At 40.1% G+C, this 26969-nt stretch overlaps 1 protein-coding gene across 1 annotated transcript in view; it reads right to left on the bottom strand.

The window, feature by feature from the left end:
• LOC124616154 (tubulin beta chain-like) overlaps positions 1-25811 on the bottom strand; it is a 79646-nt gene extending 53835 nt beyond the window's left edge. The window contains exons 1-3 of the mRNA XM_047144433.1: positions 25706-25811; positions 24715-25070; positions 24265-24464 (exon numbers count right to left, since the gene is read on the bottom strand). Of these exons, the coding sequence (XP_047000389.1) occupies positions 24265-24464; positions 24715-25020 (506 nt within the window). The 5' untranslated portion in view covers positions 25021-25070; positions 25706-25811. The remainder of the gene's footprint in view (positions 1-24264; positions 24465-24714; positions 25071-25705) is intronic.
• Between the last annotated feature and the right edge of the window lie 1158 nt (positions 25812-26969).

Below are 26969 nucleotides of genomic sequence, written 5' to 3'. Positions count from 1 at the left end.
CATGAATGAAGCAGTGATAATGTGTAAATGGTTTGACAACAGACCAGTAGTTCTGGCATCAAATTTTGTAGGATGTGGTAGTCAAGATGAAGTACAGCGCTGGGAAAAATCAAGAAAGACATATGTTTCTGTCTCACGGCCTGAAGTTGTACGTCGTTACAACCATGCTATGGGTGGTGTTGAAAAAATAGATATGTTAATTAGCCTGTATAGGATTTTTATTAAATCTAGAAAATGGACATTGAGAATGTTGTTCCACGCTGTAGATTTAGCGTGTGTGAACAGTTGGTTGGAATACAAAAGAAATACTGAATCACTCGGAGAGAAAGAGACAATGGATTTGCTTCATTTTAAGATGAGAATAGGAGAGGCTCTTGTAAAAATGGGCACTAGTACCAAAGTGAAACGTGGCAGACCCAGTAGTGATTTACAGGACATAAAAGCAAAAAGAGCAAGAACTGAGATTCGGAATGATCTTACTGGACATTTTCCTGAGTACCATGATAATACAGAAGCTTCAAGGTGTAAAATGCCTAGTTGTAAGAATAAAACTCATGTATTTTGTGAGAAATGTAATGTTCATCTATGTTTTGTCAAAGGAAGGAATTGTTTCAGAATGTTCCACAATGCAGGATGTAACAACCATTGATACTCTTTGTCCATTACAATGGACATTCTGTAAAATGTAAATAAAAATGTTTTCAGTGATTTTGTTGGATTTATTATGTTTTTTATACCCATTTTTACCTATTACAATGAATAGATATTTTTTTTCATGGCTGAGATTAATTTGGGTCTGAAAGGGTTAGCACATTTCATGCCAGATAATGATTTGGTTCTGTCTTTCTTCATGCTACACAATTTTTTTCACCCTCATCACTACTTATAAGTTTCCCTTATTTTTTATGATCTGGCAAGTATCTACAAACATCTTACTGAATATTTTTGAACCCAACCCATTCAGATGTAGACCATCTTTAGCAAGACACTTTGCACTTAGAAATTTGTTGGGATCTATGAAAAGTGGACTACAGCGATATGTCAATTATGAGGAGGTGCTTGACTATTGTACCCCATCCTTTAAACTCCCCATGTACATTATGCTTTCTGGACTGCTGGTAGCAGTTATTCCTTCCTTGATTTCATGAGGTTTTTTTACAGTCATCATTCACAAGGCTCAATGGTCTGCGTCCATTGGTATATGAGGAGTGCCTGGTCTCCATTTAGCAATGCTTGTTCCTTCATGTGTCCACTTCAAAAGTCGGTTTGGGCAGCTTTAGAAGGGCTGATATATCCCTGGGGGGATTTTGATCTCTATATGACGCTCAAATATATCTTGATGGCGTGGAGTGAACGATATTTGGACAGAGTGAGAGGAAAGACAGTCCATTCTGCAGTAGTGTTTGGTGCAGATGTATGTAAAGTTGCTCTTGAGAATGAAGTGTACGTTACATTAACTGTGCTTTGTGTGACTGGAAGTAGTTCCTACTGTACCATGACCAATCCTTCCTACACTGGTAACCTCGTGTCTGTCATAAAATACACAATAAAATGGCTACCCCATTAACTGAAGATAGACAAACTTTCAAGAACCAGCAATTAATGAGCAATGTAAGAATATAGCATGGAATGGTGTATTACATCACGACAGTGTGCCCATTGCGCAATGCAGTGCCCATCACACCTGACCTGGGTTAATGTGCAGTGTCGTTGTGCAAATACAGTCGTGAAAACCGAGAGCATTGACAATTCGCGCCTCTTACGTATGGACATTCACTGGCCTAACTATATCTCAAGAATGGTGGTCAACACTGACGCTGCTTTTGGACTTTAGAGAGCAATGCTGCCACAGACAGTGCTTTCAACCAACAACATAAACTTAGCGCCGCTTTCGTGTCTTCTGCAGCTTCTGAACCATAAATTGGATATAAGCAACTGCTTACCGTGTCATCACAACCAATAGTGTGCCATGAACAATCAGCAGCCACGTTGCCTACTACACTGAGCAATGCTACAATCATGTCTTCAGCCACGGCTCAGAGGTTCAGCCTGCACCACAAACTACAATAGTTTGACCAAGTCATCCTGGTTTGTAGTTTGTTGCAGTGAACAATTTTCGCAGAAACTTGAATTTTAGACGATAGTTCAAAATACGTTAACCTGCTCTCCCTTCTGACAGGACAGGCTGAACTAATCAGCGACCTTATCCTGTCACTGCCAGATGCAAACAAATACAGCGCAGAGAGTTCCTCAAACACCAAACAACAGCTGAAAGACACTATCTATGACCAGTATTTCCACGACAATATGTACACAAAACTTTGGTATCGCCTGTATACACCTACTGCTTATGCTGGATACGACCTTGTGGACCCTACGGATCGTCAAGTTACCGAACGAGTTGCAGCTGGCGATGATCATACTCAAGTCCACACTTCTAGAAAAATGACTTGCAGTAGCAGATCACATGTTCTTGGTTATATGTCACCAGCGACAGGTGGCCCCTCACATAGCACTGCACTGACAACGTCTTGCACACCACCAGGTCCCATTCAAGCCAGCTTGACACAACTTGAGAATGATGTCACACCTCATCGGCAACTGATAGCTCGCCATAACATGACCAACTCGCCTGCATTACAGAGCAACGAAGCACCTGCCATTACATCTGGCCCATGGACATTGATCCACCGGTCCCACTGTCAATTCGGACACACTGCTCACAAATGTGTTGTTCCCTGCAAGTTCCCAAACGATGGCGGCGGGCCAAAGTAGACGCTTCATGCCACCTTATGAGGAAAATCGTCTACCCCACTCATGTATGGTGGAAAGCTCGTGTCGTCACCACAACAGCGATGCAAGGATGCCTCTTTGTGCCAGACCTCGCTACTCCACAATACTTTTTAGTGGACACGGGCTTCAAAATCAGCTCCTTACCACACAGCAGCACATCAAGCTTTGAACTGACATCAGCACTCCTACTTCACTTGGGAAATATCTTGGAGAGACCAGTCCACAGCACTACTACTTGCACCATACCCCTTGTGACAAACCTTCAATGCACCTGTGCATTTTATGTGACACACATCAGTGAACTAATCATTGGCATGGACTTTCTTCAGTTCTACCAGTTCTCGCCCAGTGTAATACACGTAGCACTGACACGCCATACTACTAAGCAGTGCATCGAGGGACTTTTTGCTATAAGCATGCCTACTGGGTGACATTCGCTCTCACGTCTCACCACCAAAGTCTCTTCTTCCGGAACACTCCTTGATTGATAGATGATATTTTTGCTACCCACCAATGGCACATCGACTACAACACACAAGCACAGGCACTATGCATCGACAATACAAACCTCCAGCACTGCATTATGGAGACATAGGCAGCACTTACATTGCTGCACGAACACTTACGTGTCCTATGGTCTCAACAGCTGGCTGCAGCACATGGGGAACTGCCTACCACCACACCCCCTATGCCCAGCCACGTTCCACACACAACAGTCACCTCACTGCAGCACACACCGATAATGCCCAACAACACTCACAACAAGGTAAGTACACTGCAGCACACAGTGTTTGTGAACAGTGAACCTGACTTACCTACCTCCTGCACTTGGACCCACGTGTGTGCAGTGAAAGATGAAACAGCACACTGAATATTGACCACTGGTGGTCCTGCAAATCGTCTCAAACCTAGCAGCTTGTGCCAATCAGACCCACAGACTGCTAAAAACGAAATACAGGAACTTCTGCAAGTGGACATTGTCTGACTCTCAGACAGCGCATGGGCTTCACGCATTAAGTTCGTAGTTAAGAAAGATGGTTTAGTCTGACTTTGTGCAGGCTACAGGATACTCAACTCCAGAACTGTCCATGATAGTTTACCTATAGCTAACATTCAAGACTTACACACTTGCTCGCTTGTGCAATAGTAGTCTTTGTTATCGATTGTAAGAGATCGTATTTACAAATACTGTTGCAGCTGAAAACGGCGATCGCCACCTTATTTGGGCCGTACAAGGACCTCTGCCAGAGTCAGAAGGATGTCGATAGCTCCTATCCATGATCTACAGGACGTCACAACATGTGCAAATCATATCTGTGTGTCACATTACAGCCGAATTAGCTGTATGTGCATTCATTGAGCTATGGATTATCTACTTCAGCATACCTGAACTATTTACAACTCATTACGACCACCTATTTGAATTGGCCCTCTTCAGCACCCTGTGCCACCTCTGCGAGATCACCCACACATGGACTGCCACATATCAACTGCAAAGTAATGGCCTTGTCGAGAGGTGGCATAGGCCGTTAAGGTGGCCCTTATGTGCCACAGCATTTTCTGGGCTGAGGCACTCCCAAGGGTCCCGCTTGGCATTTGCTCAGCGTACAAGGATGTCTCAGGCAGAGGTGGTCTACACAGAGCCGATGGTCTTGCCTGCAGACTTTCCTAGCCTACGCCCGATAAAGATGAGATGGACTTGCCTACTCTAGTTTGTCATGTTAAGCAACATATCCGAAACATGCATGTCCTGCCACCGCCAGCTCATTTGACCCCAAAAGTATTTATACAAAAAGAACCTTGCCTCCTGCAACATTGTGATGTTGCGAGACGATGCTGTACGAGCAGCTCTACAGCCCATAATCAGGCCCATACAGGGTGCTCAAACATGGCCCACAGATATTCGACATTTTAGAGCGCAGCAAACATATGACTGTCTCACTCGCTCGATTTAAACCTGCTTGGGTGCTCCAGGATACCTCCACCTCAACCTACTGACAAGTCGACATCCCGGTCAACGAGAAAGACGATTAACATAGATTGCTCACGTCACCACCGTCCTCAGATTCGATGCGAGATGGGCAGGACTTTGACGAGTTTCCACTGCCACCTTCTCCATCCATCGCAACATGTGAGCTGTGTCAGACCCATTCCATAGCATCTGGTACAGTAGCACATGAAAAGCAGCAGCATGTCTTACAGCACCACGAGAAATGGCCTCCGACGTGATACGATCAGTCACGCACATCCAGTGTTATTAAAAAGGAAGATTGGCTAGCGCAGTGACGTCACTATAGGAGCAAAGTGAGGCAGTGGCTGGCGCAGCGAGCGGCTCTCAAGCACAAATAACTGCTTATAACTGCAATAAGTTATCAGGAAATTGTTTAAAGCAGTCAATTTATCTGTTTAGCTGTTGGCAATTCATGGAGAGCACCACTGCCGGAATTTTCGTCTTTGTGTTGTTGCTTCTGCATTTTCAGTTTCATATCGAGGAAGCCAATGCAAATGAAAAACCTTGTTTTAAAATATTATTTGATGATTCCTAGTGAAAAATCGGCACAAGTGGTTTGGACAGGAGCGCATATTGTTTTCACTATATTTCTTTCTTTCGTAACACTTTCCAAATTGGTAAATTCATAAAAAATTAATTCAAAATGCGGCACATTATGTAGCCAAGCCCACCGCGAGATAGGACATCAATCCAGCTGATATGCCCCTCAACTAGCAGAAAATCTTGAGGTATGACTAGATGGTGTTCCCAGTGCGTCGTCATATTTCTTTGCACAAAACACGTTGTACCCAGCCAGGTATCTGATTCCTCCTGAGAAGCAGTCAGGTCCCTCCCTGACAGCTGACTCTTCTGCTGTAAGTTGAAGACGAAAGTTAATATCTTGCAGTTCTCTTTCACCATCTACCGTTTCCAGTGCTTCACTCACGTCGGACAAAATTCCTCTGGACAGATGTGTCATCGAAAGTCGCAGTCAGCTGCTTCTACCGAAGTTTCATTTGATAAAGGAATATCGTGAGCATTGTGCCCGAATAGTAGCAGCCATAATCAATATTTAACTTCTGTTGGAGGGATTGCCGACCAGGGTGGCCGAGCGTTTCTAGGCGCTACAGTCTGGAACCGCGCGACTGCTACGGTCGCAGGTTCGAATCCTGCCTCGGGCATGGGTGTGTGTGATGTCCTTAGGTTAGTTAGGTTTAAGTAGTTCTAAGTTCTAGAGGACTGATAACCTCAGAAGTTAAGTCCCATAGTGCTCAGAGCCATTTGAACCAATTTTTCTGTTGGAGGACGATTCAAGTGGCAATGACAAGTCGTCTTAAGTGTGAGAAGATATTTTCCAGTCCATCTTGGTTCTATCATGCAGTTTGAATACATTATATCTGCAGTGGCTGAAGGTCTGAAGACAGTCCAAATAACGAGCGAACAGTTGTCATTATGTCTTTCTGAAATGGGAGCAAACGATTTGTACTGTTTACGAGCATTTTTTCGCCACACGTGCAGCGTTCCCTTAATATTTTTTCCTGAACATTTTTGTGCATCCCGTAACCACAGGATAACGTGCTCTTGTCATTGAATCTGCGAGCATTGAGGGTGTCAAATGTCTCATTTACAAGTTAAGAAAACTTCTCTTCTTTGGGCACAGGTACTTAGTGGGTTCAGCCGTGATACTCTAAAATAGTTACATTACTAAATAAACACTTTGAAGTTCTCTGCCCTTCACAGTGAGGTGAATCTGTGACAGTTTAGTACTCAACTTTGTTTCATTAGTATCTATTCCGAGCAGTCTTCCTACAACAGATTTATTAACAATTTTCCCACCTGGAAGCCTTATTCCATCATCTAGAATGTGGTTCCTCTTTAATTTAAATAAATGTAGAATATCTAAGAACACCCAGATGTTTTATTTTCATACTGCGGATTTGGAAAGCAGGAATTTGTATCTGTTACATTAAAACCCTTACACACAATTCGATTTCTTGCCCCGAGGTCGCACACCGCCGCAACAATATTGTAGCCAACATCCTGTATGGCGCACATGGTAGTATTTAACCGATCAGCTTTTATCTGTGAGACAAAATCATAGTAGGCTGGCTGCCTCCACACTGAAAAAAAAAACACATCTCAGAACAAGTAACAGTGCAGTCCTACAACACAATCTTCAACAGAATCGTATGAAACACTGCCGTCTGCAGTCACTTCGTCGAATGAGAGCACACATATACGTTCAGCTTTTGACAATAATGAACTTTAATTAGCTGCAAAACGTCTGAAGGCACACCAGGAAACAATGTGTTGATCGTCCTGGAAATGGAAAACCAACCTGATTTCTCAAAAATAAATAATGCTTCCCTGGTACAGCACTAAGAATAACTCCTTTGTAAGTATCTTCTCTTTGCCATTTCACTTGTTCATTTCTATTCAGCAAGTAGTTTATCTGCATTCTTGAAAACAGTTTGCCCGATAATTATCACTGTCTTCTGCACTCACATCTTTTGATACTTGTGCCGATTTTTTATTTTCTCAACACAAGCTTTCACTTTTATTTTCATGCAGTTCTCATTATACCTCGGTTTTGCACATATAGCTCTCAGACTGTGGTTCCTATATTCTTATTCGTGTTGGGTTTACTAAGTTCATTGATTTGCTTACTGTCAATCTGACATTCATCTGTAGCTGTTGTCCAGCATTTTAATTTTTATAAACACATTAGCGAGGTGCTCAACTGCACTTTGCATTGTCTTCCTTGCCTGCTATCTTTCTGTCCTATTTAGAAAAACTGCATCACTGCACTTGAATTACCACTATACTGGGAACACTTGCTGATATACTTACAGTAATTTGGTTTAAGTACTTTCAAAGGTGGTAGATTAAAAACTTTTGCTTGTAAGTCATGGATGTAATCACCAAGTGTGAAATGCAACAAACACACTGTTGATGTCATAACACTGAAGCAATGTTTTTGGTGGCACTTTGTTATCCAGACTTCCTGCAATGACAGTCTTTTGGGATCGAATGATAAATTATACCCAAGTCTTTTGTCTTCCAACTGTACGATAGGCACGCCATTACATCACAGCCAAGCATTTTAAGGCAAAACTTGTATCAAGCATCGCAAAACATCACAAACTAAAGCAAACTACACAACTCTGTTATGAGCTGAATGGAGCTGCATGTCCCTATGTGCTCTTGTGATGTCGACCTACACAGAACGACAAAATGTTCAACGATCAGCGCATGCTATTTGGGCTTCCCCTGCGTGCTTCTGCGCACACCAGCGTCCGCCAACTGCTGCTTTCCGCAGTACTCTGTAGTCCCAGCGGTGGTCTCTGTGGGGATATCGCATGGAGGTAAGAATAGAGGGAGACGCCGTGACGTCACAGCTGTGAAGCTATGTGAAGCCGAGGGTAGCCATCTCAGTCCGACCAAAACATTGCTGCTGTAAGCTTGTGTGCATGGGCTTGTCGCTCGCTTTTGGAAGGATTTTGCGTTATTATGGTGACTTGTGTGGTGTTCGGATGTATGAATCGTTCTGATTGTGATGCGAAATCGAAGGGAATAACATTTCGTGTGTAAGTTGTCTCGTTAAGTGTGATTATACAACTTCATTGTGAACGAACGTGTGCTACATCGGTACTTGTACTACAGCGTGTTTTTCTCCTGTATGATTTTAGATTTCCTAAAAATGAAAGTCGGAAAGCTCTGTGGGAGAATGCCGTGAGGAGGAAGAATTGGCGTGCGTCTAAATGGAGCACTATATGTTCTCAGTATTTCCGAGAAGAGGACATAGACCGAACAATAAGGCTCCGAGAAAATGCTGTACCATCAGTTTTCCCTACACACCCAAAACATTTGCAAAAGGTATGTTAATTCAAAGAATTAAATTCTTAGTTTTCAAGTTCACGTTTCAGTATAATACGTACGTATCGTCGATAATCGAAGTGTTGAGTAACTCACTTCGTCTTCATCATGTGCCAAATTAAAAGCTAACACTACATTAACTGGCGTAAAGTATAGGCCTAAACAGGACACTGTGTAGATTTGCCATTCTATGTACGGTATTTCAGTAAATATTTATGGTAATGAACAGTGTTTCCCAGTAGTGTAACGTAACTGAAATGTCCCAGTACGAATTACAAACAAGGTGTATTTATGGAGCTTTGGAGGTAGGGTATAGCTAACTTAGTTTTCAGTTTCTATTATTTAGTTTGTGATACACGTTTATTACTGAATTAACAAAATTGTATCGTTTACATTGAAGGTTAGCTATTCGTAATATTACTATTATACTATTTTTAATCAGAAGAAACACGGAATTTCGCCTTTACGAGATTTTATTTTAAACAAAAACTTTGAAACAACCAATCTGATGACGTTACATGCGTATATGGTGCAATTAGCGACCGTAATACACGCAGCGCTATAGCACACTAGCAACGTTTTGGTCAGAGTGTCATGGCAGCGAGTCACGCCCCCATGGCTTCAAAACGTAGTACGGCTGGGATACGTAGCGCCATCTCCCCTTATTATTACCTCCATGGGATATCGACCTCTACGCAAGGTTCGAACATCTCTGGCTGGCATAGAGTGGACGATCTTTGCATAGACTGAGAAGAACTGTGTAGAGTTGCTCTTGAGAATAAAGTACACATTACGTTAACCACGTCGTGTATGATTGGAAGTAGTTCCTACTGTACTGTGTGCGATCCTTCCTACATTCCTAATGGGTTTGTTACTCAGGCGACACCCAATCACTAGTCCACGTTCGAAGCCACTGAGCTCTCCTGACTTCTCTACTGACAACGCAATACTCCCTGCGTCTTTTTATAATGGTAGGTCCACTTCTCGTGACATCTAGCGGTTATTATTCTGGGTTTCAACCCCCAGGACTGCTTTTCGACACAACGACAGGGGTACCAAAATTAAAAGGGCAGCACATGATACAGAAGCTGGCCCTGTTCTACTGCGGGTCAGCACCGTTTCACATAAAACGATTGATGCTGTATCATTGATAGCCAAATCATGGGCGTAATTCTTGCAGACCACAGATATTAAAAATAGTTTTTAGAAAGTCTGTTGCCAGGGAACTTGGAGATTGTGATTGTGCGAACGAATATTGCACCATAAGTTCCCCCAATGAAAACTATCGTTTGCAGTGGTGTTGTTCCATTACCAACTACGTCACTATGTTATTATTTTTTTGGACTGGGAAAATACAAAAGCTTACCGGTAAAATGTGGGAGGAATTATTTGCCTGTTGCGTAAGTACATGTGCATACATCGCTAGCGTCTGAAAAAATTTTGCTGAAAAGGCGGAAGGTGGCAGTGTAAGACTCTACAATTGCCCAGTTTCGGTATGCGCCGTACCACAAGAACTAACTTTTATAGAAGACAAAGAAAACTTAGAGAAGTGATAGGTAGTAGCATTGAGTCTCAGACTGCTCCAAGGTCCGATCATCATGCATTTATTACTTTTTTTGAAGAGCGAATTGAGTAAGTTAATAGACCTGTCCGTTTTGGCTCGAAGAATGCCATGTCTTGTTCCTTTGTGAATGTGTCTCCCCTTTCCGTTGTTTTGAAATTGCTCATGTACTCTTCAGACAAAGGGAGGAGAGACGTGAGGAGATAGTCGCTCTTCTGTGCCATACCGCCTTTATTATTGCTTTCTTTGGTGTGTTGTTGTCAAGTTAACTACGAGGCGTGGCCTGACTGTTGGGGTACATCGCTGAAAAGCGAGTCAAAATAAATTCATTATAGTAGGGACTGTGGTAGGAGACAAAACTGTGTTCTGCATTTTGAAATAATAAAATACTGTGAGCTTTTGTAAACTGCGAGTGCTAAAACACTTGATTATAATATATCACCTTCGAAATGAAGTGTGTTTTTAATAGTGATCTATAAAAGGAATGCCCATACATTAAAAAAAAAATTTCTGACTCAGATATTAGGTGCAATAAGCGTGCATCTGCTTTCATTATAAGCCATGGGGGGCGATCGTATACATCACAATATATGTTATACATCACAATATATGTTAAAAGTGAAAAACATAAAAGAATGGTGCATGCAAATGCTTCTTCTAGAACCATATTGACCTTTTTTTCAAAATTGAAAGTTTTCGTGATAAAGATGAAATTAGTAGCTGTTGAAGGAGCGTTCAGTTACCATACTGTCCAACAAAACCAGTCTTTCAGATCAATGGACTGTAATGCTAAACTTATCCAACGTAATTTTGATCAAAAATTTACTTGCAGCTGTAACAAAACCGAGGCAGTTATATCCAATGTGTTAACCCCATTTGTCAGTTCTCAACAAGAATCTAATCTGCAGAAAGCTAATTTTATTTAAGTGACGATGGATGCATCATACCATAACGAAGTAAAAGTATTTCCATTGCTTGTTAGGTACATTAATCCTACTGAGGGGATTCAAGTTGAAATACTGGATCTGAAATCCTTTCCTGGAGAAACTTCGGAAATCATTGCCACATTTCTGAGCGAGTGTTTGAAAAATAATAACTTTAAAAAACCGCTCTTTGTGCAAGTGACACGATATGCAGATTTGGTGGTGTGCTTCCAGAAAAGGCATCAACATCTTCACAAAACTGAGAGGAAATTTAGTCATAACTTACTTGGGGTTGGGGTTCTGCTAATATGATCCACAATACTATCCATATGATGTCCTTCCTATTCATATTGGAGGCGTTATTTCTAAAATATGTTTGTACTTCTTTGTGTATACTGCATGAGTTGAAAATCTTAAAGTATACTGTGAATTTGTAGACCAGCAGCATAAAAAAAGTGGCTTGCTTTACTCACTATGGTCAGACGTCTTTTGACAATGTTTGCTCCTCTGAAATAGTATTTGAATCTCAAAATAAATGTCCGTTTCTTATTAAATCAGTCTATAAAAATCATTCTTTAAAAAAATTCTTTAAAAATTCTTCTTAAAAAAGCTTTCTTCACAAACATCAACTTTTCACAATACACTGCAAAGAGTTGAGGTGAAACAATTATAGTTTTGGAAGTAATCTCTGTGTTTAATGATTTAAAGGCTAATTTAGTTTCCAAGGATGAAGGCTGTTTCATAACATCAGCTGTCAGAACAATTCTTGGTAAATTGGAAAATGAGGGATTATCATCAGAGGTTGCAAATTTTGAACAATATGCCCATGTATTTTATCAGACCGCAGCTGAATGTTTAAATAAGTGGCTGGGACCCACTGAGAGACTGTGGGACATCAGTTGGGTAGCACTTAAGGCAGGAGTACCCCAATGAAGATTTCATTCGTGAAATGGTTCCTTTAGCTGTAACTGACGATACTGACCAGTATTACGAGTATGTCTATATTAAACAATACATATCACTGAAAATATTTGAGCTGATAACGTCGCCGTTGAGCGCCTGTGATCTCCAAAAATATTACAAAAGTGGAAAATGGAAAAATCATCACGTAGCAATTCTTGGGTAGAAATTATTTCACACTGTAACATGAACAATGTGCCTTATACCAATTTTCTCAAAATATTGGAATTTCTTCTTTGTTTACCTGGGACTAACACCATCACCGACCGAATGTTTTCTCATATGAATGGTTTATGAACGACTGACAAGAACACTCTTTCAGTGAAGACTCTGAAAGCTATGTTGATTAACAAGGTGGGCTTTAATTATACTTGCATAAATTTTTACAAAATGTCGAGTGGTAAAGTGAACTTACTGAAGAAAATACGTTCATCAGCAAAATATCAGCGAGGATGAATCCTGCTGTAATAGTTCTACACTTCAGAACTGTTGTACAAGTTACACATTTTTATTTATTTATTATTAATTTCGAATCCATGGTATTTATGATGAAACAATTTTACGCTTTCTGTTTTATCCCTTTTCACTTTCAAAATGTCCTTTTTTCTTGTTTCAAAAATATGGCCAACTTAAATATAGTCTAAGTCCTACATCCTACTTGCTTTTTTAAAGGGAGTTCGTTGCTGCGGGAGCTAGATGAAGTGACTATTTGAATCGAGAGGACCTAAATGACACCATCTGGTATTGGTTGATTTCTGACTGCTGCGAACGTAAACTAACAAAACACTGTTCAGTGCATCTAGATGTGTGAGAGCAGGAGTGATAGGCAGAATTAACGATGTTATATGTAACTGATTTTGGAATCGTCTTAAGTGTGACATGTTAGTCTCATTGAACACAATGTTGTTTGTTGTACACACTGTCGGCATTCGATTTCATCGCATCAATAACCTTGCCGAGTGTCTTTTTGTGGATAGCATATAATATTATTATACTTAAATTATAATGTACCCAAAAAGTTGAGCTTCTTTAGTCGAAATTATTATTTCATGCTTATTTACAGGCGTAGACGTCCGCAGAGGTAGGGGAAGGGGCAAGATGTTGAACTTACCTCTCCTCCCCCCACCCTCGCCGAGCGAGGTGGCGAAGTGGTTGTCACACTGACTCACAGTCAGAAGGCCAAGAGTTCAAACTGCCATCCAATCATCCTGACTTTGGTTAACTGTCATTTCCCTATATCGTTCCTGGCAAATGCTGGGACGGTTCCTTAAAGAGGGCGCGGCCGATTTCCTTTCCCATCCTTGAAACAATCCGACATTTTCGTCCGTCTCTAATGACCTCGATGTCGACTGGACGTTAAAGTCCTAATCTTCCGTGCCTCATTCCTCCCCAAGTAATCTGGAGTATAGAGTTTTGATTCATACATTATACATCATAAATTCTATGAAATTTAATAAGTTTTTGTTACCTATAAAATTTAGTTCTTGTGGTTTGCGACGTCTCGAAACTGACCATCTCATTTGTTTAAAATGTGGCAATTTTAGTCTTACCCCCTCTCCATCCTCTCCATAAATTTCTGCATACCTCCATGCTAACAGAATTAACGAAGGCGTGGCGTACGTTTTATACTCAAGTCAGAAGTCATGATGAGACCCACCGCCAAGCCGGTCCTGGCTCGCACAAGCTAATATAAATTGCTACATGTCACACAGCGTATAAACGACAATTGATCATACCGTTAAAAAAGGAAAAACATACAAAATTTAATAAATTACAGCAAGATTTAATGATGGCTATTTTGGAAAACATAGAGAAACTGAAGTTTTCGGACAAAATTGACAATGTTGTGCATACTATGGAGTATTAGCCAAATGAAAATGTTTGTATTAATTGTGTATTTCAGAAAGTATGTCTTACATTTGACACATTCGATTTTTGCTGCAATTGAAACAAGCACATGTACTGTATAACACCGTCAAGACAGTTTCGAGAATATTTTCAGACACAAAATACTTATCATTTGGAGCACCCCGCCGTTCCCCCTTTCACTTCTACACTTTCATCCGTGCCAGTTTTAGCTGCTAATTGTGAAATGCACTGTATACAAATCTTGTACTTGGATGCCCCTCTCACCTTGGCGTCCCAAGCGGCCGCTACTAATAATTGTCATACGTCTTGTATATAAATCTGGCAGTTGTGCCGCATCTCGCGCTCTTCTCAGCTTGTGTCCCAAACGTCGGCTTGTGTCGTTTGTGCCTTAAACAGACCCTGAACTCCGTCGTGTCCAGCAGGGGCAAGTGTGCAGCGGTCCACTGCGTCCAACTGAGCGATTTCCATGCGCCACGTCTGAATACAACAATAGCGGATACAAGGGATCGACAGAAATAAAGGCTGGGGGGCGAGTCTGCAAAGGTACGCATGAACCCTGAGTTTAGGTCAGTACAAAAATAAAGCTTCGCCGAACGAAACGGCTAATATCCCTTCAACAGTGTGACAACCAAACAAACAGAAATTATGCAACGATTAATAAAGCAATATTCTTCATTGGGGTCGTCAACATTATGCTAAAATTGCCCAAACCTTCAGCTTATCAGAATAATAGACAATCATTTCTAGAAGTGTCTGAGAGTTCTCTAGTTAGTAAAAAGTTGTACTCCAGTTTCCAAGGCAGGGTGAGAGGAGGGGGTGACTAGTGCCTCTTCTTGCTCCCCCTCCCCATTTGCGAAGTCCATGGCATATTAAAAAATTTAAAACAAAGAATAGGCCCACCTACGATAAGCAATACAGCATCTATCAACGCGCAAACGAATTAAATTTGGCAATGGTATTTTTGAGCATGAGCTGTAAAAGAGAAAAGTATGTAATTGGGTATTATTTTGTAGGAAAATGTGTTCATACAATACTATTCAATCAGAAAGAGTTTTAACACTCTGTCGCAGGGTGTTCTCTTTTCTTTGGCAAATACCTTGAATACGTTTTAAAATGGGTCACACACAGTCGGAAAATCTCGAAGTTGAAAGTGCGAGAATCGTTTGATTAAGTGTGACGACACTGTGCATTTGCTCGAGCCAGTTTGCAATTTCTTCATATTGCTGGAAAAATTGATCAAAGTATTTGAGCAACAATATAACATTACAGTGTGCAACTATGGACTGTTCTTGTGAAAGATCACCCTTTTCGTACCAAACATAGCTGTTTTTCAACCACCATATGCCATACTATCCAACAAAGAAGTCTATCAGGACCCAATTATGGATCTGCCCTTTTTTTACATAATCTATCAGGGCCATTCCTTGAGAACCTAAAAAAAGAACATTGTCCATCTGCTTATTAGCTGATAAATTGGTTTTCACATTCTACAGTAAAATTACACTGGTCCTAGTTCATACATTCATGTTCAGAAGAAACAGAACACCTTGAACGGCTAGAGACAGGACGTTTGTACCACAAGATGTGTACATTAGTATGTTCAGCAGAAATTATTAGCATTTGAATTTATTTATATTTTACGTATTTTATTGCGAGTTCCATTGATCCTGATAACAATGGAGTTGCAACGATATGGAACAAGCCAATATTTTTACGATGTTAACAATACAGCAGCACACAATAATGTTAATTCATGACAAAACTCATTGTAACAGCATGGGACACTAGGAGAAATACAAACATAATACATACATCAGAATTAACACTTATGTGTACACATTCAGATTAACAATATCAAAGTATTTCAGCAACAATATAACATTACAGCAATAAACAGTTTCATTTATGCTTACATTGCGTGGGTAACTTGGTTGTATAATAAAAACTTGCTCCTATGTACTAAACAATTCATTAATTGAATAGAATGACTTTTGTATTATGTATTCCTTCAGATTGCTCTTGAACTTTGATGTTTCAGGAGCAAGACTTTTCATGACACTGGGTAGAGCATTGTAAAGTTTGATGCCTGTATAGTATACTCCTTTCTGTACAAGGTTTAGTTTGACTGGTTACTATGAAACTCCTCTTTTGACTTTGTGTTGTGACTGTGATATTCACTATTGGTTTTGAAGAGAGAGTGGTTTTTATTAATTAAACATAAAAGGGAGTATACGTACTGAGATATCATTGAAAATACCTGTACTTCCCTAAACAGATTCCTGCATGAGTGCCTTGCTTGCACACCACTCGTGATATGTATAGCTCTCTTCTGAGTAATAAAAACGTTTTTTGCCCAGGGCTGAATGCCCCAAAAGATGATTCTGTAAGCCAAAAGTGCATGGAAATATCCGAAATAAGCAGCTCTTATGGTCTCCTTATATGCAGTTGATGCAGTTATGCGTGAGGCAAATGTTGCAGAATGTAGCCTTTTTTCTAGATCTAGGATATGGTTGGACCAATTTAGCTTGCAGTCTGTGTACACAACCAGGAACTCAGCTGAGTCGACTTGCTTAATTTGTTGTCCTGGTTCTTTATGTGCCATGTGAAACTGTGCATAATGAGTTTTTTTTTATATTTAGAGAGAGTCCATCACAGTTAAACCATTTCAGGATGCTATCAAATGTATTGTTTGCAGATGTTTCCCAGTTGTTCCCTGGTGCTTTGTCAACTAGAAGAGAAGTATCGTGAGCGAATAGGGTGAACTTGCTCACTGATGTGGTGCAGTGTGGGAGGTTATTTATAAAGTTGAGAAACAGTAAGGGTCCCAATACCGAGCCTTGAGGCACTCCAGTGTTGACTGTGCCCCACTTGGATAAAGCTGGGATTCCATTACTGTCAGTAATTATTACCCTTTGTTTCCTATCTGTAAGGTAAGATTTAATCCATGTCAACATTATTCCACTTAACTCATAGTAGTCTGCTTTATTTAACATAATTTCGTGGTTGACACAGACAAAAGCTTTGGATAGGTCACATAGGATTCCAACTGGTGCCAATTTTCTGTCAAGAGATCCGAGAGTTTGATTGGTGAAAGAGAAAATAACATCATCAATTGATAGGCCTTGCCGGAAACCAAACTGACATTGACTGAGAATGTTATGGGTGTTAAGGTGATTAAAATTTTTCCTGTATACTAGTTTATTGAGGGCCTTTGAAAAACTTGTTAGCAGCGATATTGAGTGGTAGTTTGTTATAGATCAGTTTTTTCACCTTTCTTGAAAAGTGGTTTCACACAGGCATATTTTAATCTAAGTGGAACAATACCTTGTTTTAGGGATTCATTAAAAATGTGACACAAGGGTGCATTTATATAGCCATGGCAGTGCTTGAGTATCTTAGTTGAAATATTATCAACCCCACAAGAGTTTTTTGACTGCGTCTCTCTGATTGTCTCATTGATCTCACTAATTTTTATGGGGGTTATCTGCATCTGGCAAACTCTGGCGTTGTTAGCTTTGTGCAGAAGGGCTATCGCATCAACCACTGAGCCTTCACAGCCAATCTTTTCTGCAGCTGTTAAAAATGTTTATTGAAGATATTAGCAACTTCCTCAGTATTTTTTACAATATTTCCATCCTGAATTAATTCTATGTATGTCATGTACTCTATTTTTTTACCACTCTCTCTTTTTATAACTTGCCAGATGGTTTTTTATTTGCTGTTTGAGTTAACAATTTCAGATGTTATGTACATAGTTTTGGATTTTTTTACTCTTTTTAAAATATTACAGTACAACAATCTATAGTCATCCTTTTTGATGGGATCATTAGATAGCCTTAGGGATGCATATAAATTTCTTTTTGTTCTACAGGAAGTTCTGATCCCTTTAGTAACCCAGGGTTTCCATTTTGCGGCCTGGAATTGTTTCTCAAGACTATTTTTGGAACTACAGTATCAAATAATGACACAAACTCATTAGAGAACAGTTTAAATTTTTCATTAATATTCCTCTCCATAAATACAGGGGTCCAGTCGATATGCTGTTAGAGAAGGTTAAAGATTTCTAAGTTATCATTATTGACTGGCCTGACAGTTTTAAAAGTGTGTTTAGGTTTATCACAGAGTTTGACATCATTTACTGTAAGCAGCTTACCATCACGATCTGACAGACCACTGAGAATTAGACTTCTGTATCTGCCCAGGAATATATTATCAATTAGGCTCTTACAAGTACTACTTACTCTAGTGGGAAAGTTAACTACAGAAATTAGGTTAAATGATTCCATCAGGTGTTCTAGTTCTCTTCTGCTGCTATTTGTAGTTAAGAACTTAACATTAAAATCACCCATGACACTTAAATACTTGTGATTTGAATATAATTGGTTCAGAAGTTGTTCCATTTGGTTTAAAAAGATACATGTTTTCCCTGCAGGGGCCATAAAAACTGCCAAAATTGTAAACGACTTATTATTTGTAGTAATTTCGGTTCCACAGTCTTCAAAGTGAGAATCTGCACTGTAAGTACTTGTGTCTAGGGATTTATATTTTACATTAGTTTTAACATAGTTTGCAGTCCCTCCTTTCTCCTTTATAGTTCTACAATAGCTGGCTGCCAATGAGCATCCATCAATATGAGGTATTTCAGTTCCATTTGTCATATGGTGATCTGTAAGACATATAACTTGTGTATAGTCTACAGATTCAGCATCAATAATGTCGAGATTTAGAAGCTCCAGTTTGTTTCTGAGACCATTGATGTTTTAGTGGAACACACAGAGTTTACTGCTACCGTTATTTCTTGGTTCGTAGCTACACTTCGATAGCTTAGCATTTCCCCATAAACTCGGACTGTTTGGTAAATTATTACACCTCAGATTATCACCAGTCTTAACATTTGGCCTAAAAAAGCCTTAGAAACAGATTGCCGATGTTTGTCTAACAATACTGACCACGTGATTATCTCGTGAGGCTTATTTCCTATTACACTCAGCACTTTATTCGCTACAAGTCGTTTTCCCAGGCCGTTTAGTTGCAGTCCATGAGCAGTGTGAAATCGGCGGCCAATATTGTTTATATTCACTATAGTAACGTTTTTGAAGTATTTAGCAGTTGATTCATATTGTCATTAGTTGCATTTATTTCATGATTCATTGTGGTAGATCGTGAAGATGTGGGATGTAGAGAACAACATTAGTATGAGTTAAGTCACTCAAACATTCTTTTAGCCCCTGACAGGCATTTGATGTTTCGTTTTTAAAGATATCGTCAGATCCTCCAACTAGCTCAACGTAATCATTTGTAGATAACTTACCGACTTCTGCCGTGTTTGTATGTTTACTCAACCTGGACCTGGTTTGATGAATCCCGTAGCAGCAATCGTTGTAGATGTCTCATTTAGTATATGAGATGTGATTCCGCGCCCATGGCTGTCGGCAATAAACAACAGTTTTCTTATTGACTCTTTTTCCTTGGAGCTCTGAGATAGTGGGTGATGGTGTTGGGGAGTAGTTGCGTGTTGATAGGACTGATTATCTCCAGAGCTGTTATTCACCTTAGCACCACTTATATGAATGTGTGTTGTACGCCAATTAAGTGTGTCTTCGCCTATAAATTGTGATGAAAGGTTTTCGTCACTTTAAATACTATAATCCTTAGAACTGTTTTTAACTTGTATACCTGGCGAGCACTTATTTGCGATTTTTATATGAGAAATCTCGGAGAGATCTGGACTGCTGTTCTTATCGAGTCTGCACAATTCACACTTCCACACTTGTACATCTAGTTGGCCATATCGATAATGAAACGTGCTTTTGTAGCACACACATATGACACCATTTGTCTTTTTGGAACACTTTTTGCAAAGATTTGCACAAACATTTTCGTTTTCATTCGATTTACTTTGGGTTTTATCGATATTAATTTCTTCCGATGCACTAAATGCTCCATGCTGTATTAGTTTTTGTTTTAAGTGCGTATTTCCTGAAGTAGCACTGAAATAATTTCGGTACTGGATCTGCATTCGTTTAGCTGTAGGCCCTAATTCTTTTCTTTCACATATCGAGCAGAAACAGATTTTCTGACTTAGATTAGCATTCACATTTCTGAGAAGATAAATGGTCTTACAATTAAAACACACCATACCTTTATTTGTTCTCTTTTTCTGGAGCATAGTTCCGCGTTTAAATTTTCAGAAACTACATGGCAGTTGTACTCATGTGAAGACGTGCTTGCATCACACGAGGAATTCGCTTTTCTATTTGTTTCACCCCCGATGTTTTCAGTAACTTTTGATACAAAGAAGCATGAAATACACTTATCATCACAATATATAGCAAAATTAACGCATTTTGTACACTTTTCTACTTTATTTTTCGATTTACTTTCAGAGGTATATCGTTCACTACCTACACACGGCGCCATCTAAAGAGCGAGATCGAGGTCAACATCGATACTGTGGCACAACACCACCTGCCGTTAAGTGCCTGCGGCTGTCGGGTAGCATTCACCTCTGACCTCACGCTTGGTGAGGAGAGCGCTACGTCATAGTGACGTAGGCACGCGTCATCATGAGATTCAGGAGTTGTCCTATCGACTGTTGCGTGCATTCTGTATATATCGACTGTTGTGTGCGTCTGGAATCTGCATTGTTATTTGTTTATGTGCTTTCATTGTCCTATTGTACGGTGTTGCTAGCGTGTACGTCGTTCTGAACATGGCCTGTAACGGACTTTCGAGCAGATCCATGAAGATAGTCTGAAAGATTTCAGTATCTTTCTTAGTTGATTTACAACACGAAGGCAACATTAAATGGAACTAGATGGTTTAATGTTTCTAGCAACATTCGGAATTATCTTCAGAACCACTTCAGTTTCTCAGTTTAACGTTTCTGCCCACATGAATTATGTACAATTCATTGGATTTTATAAAAATACGAAACACTTTAATTTCTTCCTATTTCACGTTTTTATCCACATGATTTATTCAATATTAATCGGACTGAAAACATGACTAGATACTTTTTTAACTTTCGTTAGGTTTATGATTCCTTCATTCAGATATTCGTTACGTTCACGAAACACAATAACATCCTACATCCTTTGGATTGCAGCTTAATAATTAATTACTTCACTTTTCTGTCCACACGATGTATGCAGGATTCATCGGATTTAAAAAGAATTGCAAGGCTTTTTTTTATTTCGTTATGGCTCCTTCGCTCAGACATTAATTATGTTCATGAAATACACAATAACATCGCAAATTGTTGGGATTACATTTAGCAATTCATTCAGCTGGGATGAGCATATCACACAACTCCTGCCACTTCGTTTGTACACATGTATTTACATTTAGCTTTGACGTTATCGGTACAATTGCAAAGATCGATATACGTACTCATTTAGTGGATTTAGGTTAATTACATCACGACGACGTAGCGTTACGTCATTACGACGTAGGGTTCTCCTCACCTAGCGTGGGATGAATGCTACCCGCGGCTGTCGTCGCTATGAGCCGAAGATAATGGATCAATGTGACTTGAGCAGACGTGCAGGATGCCTCACGATCCGTACTGTCAAATCAGTGAGTTTGAAAGAGGACATGTTATTGGCATGAGAGAATGTGATGCATCCATACCGGAAAATGCTGCTCGTTGGGATGAAGTATTTTGGCAGTGCAAACGGGAGTGTGCAGAACGTTCACAGAAGGCGTTAGAACACGACGAGATAGGTCAGGTTGCATCACCATACCACCACCCGAGAAGGTCGACACCTCATCCGAATGGTACTGCAGGCCAGCTCAGCGTCCACCTCGGCTCTGGCACAACAGTGGAACACACCGTACACTATCAGAGGTGACAGTCCGTCGCCGTTTATTACAGCATGGGTTATGTGTACGTCGTCCACTTCACCGCCTATATTTGCCTAATGTGCAGAAACATGCTAGACGACAATGGTGTATGGAACGTCGTCACTGGGAACAGGAATGGCACTAGATAGCGTTTCCGGACGAATTTACGTTGTGTTTGTTTGTAAACGATGGGCGCATTTTGGTTAGCCACAGACAGGAGGAGCGGCATCACAGTGAGTGCATTCACATGAGACATGCAGTGCCACCTCAAGGCCTTGTGATGTGGGGTGCTATTGAGTACAACTACAAATTACAATGTGTGGGATGTGGTGAAACGATGGGTGCAGTGCTGTGACCCAATGCCAGTCACCACAGCTGAACTTTGGAACCAGGAGAATGCAGCATGGATGGCTATACCACAGGAAGCCGTTCACGCCTTTATGCATATCGATGCTGTCATGCGTGGAACAAGCTATCAGGGCCCATGGCGGACCTCGTGCCTACTAGGCAATAGGACACATGCTGAATCGATGTGACTGAAATGCCAATCATTTCTGCAGAATGTATTAATGTACATAACTTGTGAATACGAAAGTCCATTCTCTATTCGTTCAAGGTGTTCTGTTTCTCTGAACATAAGTGTAGTCTTGACTGATGTACAATAACGGATGCAAGTTTCGCTCACGGTTCCGAAACGACACAAAAAGTCCTGTCGATTGTGACCAAACAGCGCTGTCGAAAGACTATTTCTGGATGCGTTCTGGGTCCACAATTGGCAAACCTGACACCAGTCACACACAGTTTTTGTACAGGATACTGTGTCCTCGTTCATTTGAGATGTCTATTGTTCCGATTATCTTGCGCACTTTCGACAATCCTACGTCACAATGTTATGTGTTTTGTCAACGACCTCCGTTGTAGTGATCTTAACTTGACAGTCAGAGAGCATCTTTCATCCTTGTAGCTTATACTGCCACATAGAAACTCATTAATCTGAAAGTATTTCTGTAGAACCCCATGCATTTTAAACTGTTTTGATCAGTCTTACAGCCTAAGCCTTAAACTGAAAAACTGATTAACCCAAACCTAGAATGAGATTAAGTAACCACTTTAGACAGCTATCAACAGTTACATTCATGAAGTCCTAACGCAAGGTTTATTTGCAATAGGTACAAGAATTACGCTTGTCAACAACAGCATTTGACAAAATTCTCTGATTTACCAGACCTACCAAACGACACTGCATCTTGATTGCTAACTTCTACATAGTACAGCTCCCTTTCCCGTTCCACTAGAAAAAGACACCAGGGAAAAATTACTACCTGTATGCTTCTGCGTATTTCTTATGCTAGGCCCACACAATGCTGCACACTATCGGGAACGAAAGTAAATGCGAAAAAGTGGCTGAATACAACAATAATCTCTTATTGGCATATATACTATTGGTAACTGTTCTGAAACTACAAAAATTCCGTCATTACGTTGACAACCGACTCCACTTAAACGAATGACGATGTTCCTGGTCACCAAACCTATTTAGTTGAAAAATCCAAGCTGTGAAGCTATTTGAGTTTGTTCGACTTTAATTTCAATCATTGTCTAAAAGAACAAGATGCAGTAGCTAGGCGAGCTACTCTTAGACATAATATACTAGAGTAAATCTGGCAGGAGGCATTACCACGAACAGAGCAGCATGGTTTCGCCAAGATGTTTCGGAATTGGCTGTTCACAAGAAGAAAGCATTCTTAAAATGCAAAGGCAGTCAAAGTCGAGAGGATTACAGCGAGTGTAAGATCATTTGTAATCGGGCGAACTCAGATCTTTGAAAAATAAAAGAGTTATTATCAGGAACGATATACAAAATGTACGGAACGAGACCTTTATGGAACCCGGAAAAAAGTGTGGTGGATGCTCCAAAAGCAAAAGAAGGATGTTAATGAACGCATTCAGATACAATTTTACCTACTGGTAGCACATTGGCACTCATCTTTAACCAACACACCAAACTAGACTTCTCACAAGAAATGGTATTTTGATAGGTATTCGAATAAATACAGTAATGAAATTAAAAGTGGCCAAATAAAAAAACACGCAGTATTTGCTTTTATGTTTACATGTAGTGTCAGGCCACAGACGTAGAATTGCTGTAAGAATTGTGTTTGAGTATGATTGTATTGAAAGTGCTTAGTACACCACTATAAATATTCTCAGTGTTAAAAACGAAAAAAAAAAAACCATCTGTATATGAAAATGCAATGATCGTAAAATGTTTGACAACAGTACATGACCCCAACAAGAAGCTCAAAAATTCTAAGTCCCCTTTCCTAGCGAAACTGATGTACACGTCCATATTTACATTTGAACGGCCTAAGCATAACACAAGCCTTGCAATTTAGGCAACTGCTGTTGGCGTTAACGGCATTCATTTCCTTCAATAGAACACGTACCTGAGACATGTTGTTACTCCAGACATTGCTGCAGACACTAGGTGATTCAGATCTCCATAAGTTGGAGTAGTGAGTTTTAACGTGCGGAAGCAGATATCATACAGGGCTTCATTGTCGATGCAGTATGTCTCGTCGGAGTTCTCAACTAGCTGATGGACGGAGAGAGTGGCATTATATGGTTCAACAACTGTGTCAGAGACCTGTGAAATAATATCGTCAATCACTGAATGGTACAACAATACATGTTAAAGGATATCTAGTGACAACTGAAAGGTTGTGCCAGACTGACTCGAACCGGGAATTCCTGCTTATTACGAGCAATCGTCTTAACCACTAGGTTACGTGAGCACGCCCCCTAGCCTGGCACAAACTTTAATTGACACACATCTCCATTGCTTGAAGCGTATTCAACTCAGTACATGTCTACATTAATACAACTTCCGCCCTTACCTTAGGTGATGGCACAACACTGAAGGTGTTCATAATGCGGTCAGGGTACTCCTCCCTTATTTTCGATATCAGCAGCGTTCCCATGCCAGAACCAGTTCCACCGCCCAGCGAGTGAGTTAGCTGGAATCCCTGAAGACAGTCACAACTTTCTGCTTCTTTCCTCACAACGTCAAGCACCGAATCCATCAATTCAGCTCCTTCCGTGTAGTGTCCCTTCGCCCAATTGTTGCCTGCTCCACTCTGCCCAAAAACGAAATTATCGGGGCGAAACAGTTGTCCAAACGGCCCAGACCTGACTGAGTCCATAGTACCAGGCTCCAGGTCCACGAGAATGGCTCGTGGCACATATTTCCCTCCTATGAGAAAGAAATTGTCTGTTGGTATTCAGAATTGGAAACATAGCTGTCAGTAACTAAAACCGAAACGGTCAAGTATAATTATATTTGAAGTATGAGATCTTAATCACATGTATGTTTATTTTATGTCAGAAGACAGCCGGAATGACCATTAAATGCAATGTTCTCTACAGTACTGTGGAAAGAAATGCCTTTGGAAGGAAATATCATGAATTTAGCTTGCCACAATTTTAAAACTCTAAATCAAGATATTCTGATGGCTTTTCGAACTATGAATTTTGTCGCAAAGGATTATGTATCTCCCTCCACAAAAATCAGTCGAATAAAACCTAAATAAATTTACCCCAGATCCTGAATCTCACCAAAGTCATGTTATGTGTTACGCTCAAAATTCGATAAAACGATTTATTTAAATATTTAGAGCAACTGTTTCCCACAGTTCACAGAACAAATTTATAAGCAAGTAGAAACAACAAAAGAAATGAAACAGTCTCATTCCAAAGTGATAGTCAATCTCAAATGAGGTATGTTATCTGCGTAAATAGCCATATATTCATCGATGTAAAATTTTCAGTAATTAATAAGAGATACTACAAGTAAAGTGTCACAAATAACTATAATTTACAGTGAATTACCTGTTGCTTCGTTGTAGTACACATTTATGCGCTCCAGTTGTAAATCAGAATCTCCATGGTACGTTCCAGTCGGATCTATGCCATGTTCATCGGAAATTACCTCCCAGAACTGAAAAAAGAATATTATTATTTGTATCACTAAAGTACGAAGCTTGTGAGATAACTTGCAATAAAACTACTTGAATACCTTCGCCCCTATTTGATTTCCACATTGTCCAGCTTGAATATGTGCTATCTCGCGCATATTTAATCGGTCTTAAATTACCACTTGCTATCGCAAACCACTCGCATTCCCTATCTTTTAGCGTTGGAGTATGCGTTGACTGCTGTGCGAAATTTAGAAATGTGCGTGTTACAACAATAGACTGCGGAATAGTTAGTAAACAGGAAAATCCGATATGAAGTTAAAAACTTTTCTTGCGGAAATTATACCGCCAGAACGTACTTTATCCTGTTCTGAAAGCGTCGACTGTCATTTTACCATTACAAAGCCGCAACTGACGTTTATTTACCTAAATGGTATCGGAACTACTTTCTGTAGCTATAAAACGCGGTTAAATAAGGTTTATTTGATGCTTTGTTGAAAAAGCAAAGAATATCCATCTAAGAAGAATCTAAAATCAGGAACACAGCTTTCTAACTTTTTGTGATTTTTTACATTAGTTTTTTATAAAAATATGCAGCGAAGGAACATTCAAGCTACGAATTCTTAGTTTTGTTTTTATTTTGCGAGACATCTGTCCCCTTCTTGGCATTTACTACACTATAATCACACTACCAAATAGAATTTTTTTATGCAAACATGTATGTCGGCTCTCCCGTTTTATCTGCTTCCTACAAACACAGATACAATGAAAGAGCATTTCAGCGCCATTTTAGGTCTTTGAAGACATTTTACTGTATTTTTCTTTACTGTTTTAAACTATTAATTCAGTGTTTATTTCATAAGGACAGACGAATGGAAACCGGCTAGAAAAGTACGTTTAAGGGGATGCCCCTGTCAGAAATGTTGCCTCCAAGAGCGGGTGAAGTCGAGCAGGCCACAAACTTCTGATATATAGTGCATATTGGGGCATTGATTTCCGATTTTAAGTTCACACGAAGAAACACAAAATTCCGTGTCCGCTGATTGAATAGTGATTTCTCTCCATGGGAAAAATTACAGTTGCAGTGCCCATTGCCTAGTAGCTCTCGATTAGTACTGGTTGACCGCACACAACAGAAAAAGGCGCCACAAACTTAGAAGTGTCACTGTGTTAGTTGA

The sequence above is a fragment of the Schistocerca americana genome, chromosome 5 (assembly GCF_021461395.2).
Source record: "Schistocerca americana isolate TAMUIC-IGC-003095 chromosome 5, iqSchAmer2.1, whole genome shotgun sequence".
Taxonomy (NCBI): Eukaryota; Metazoa; Arthropoda; class Insecta; order Orthoptera; family Acrididae; genus Schistocerca; species Schistocerca americana.
This window is presented reverse-complemented; position numbering and strand designations above follow the sequence as displayed.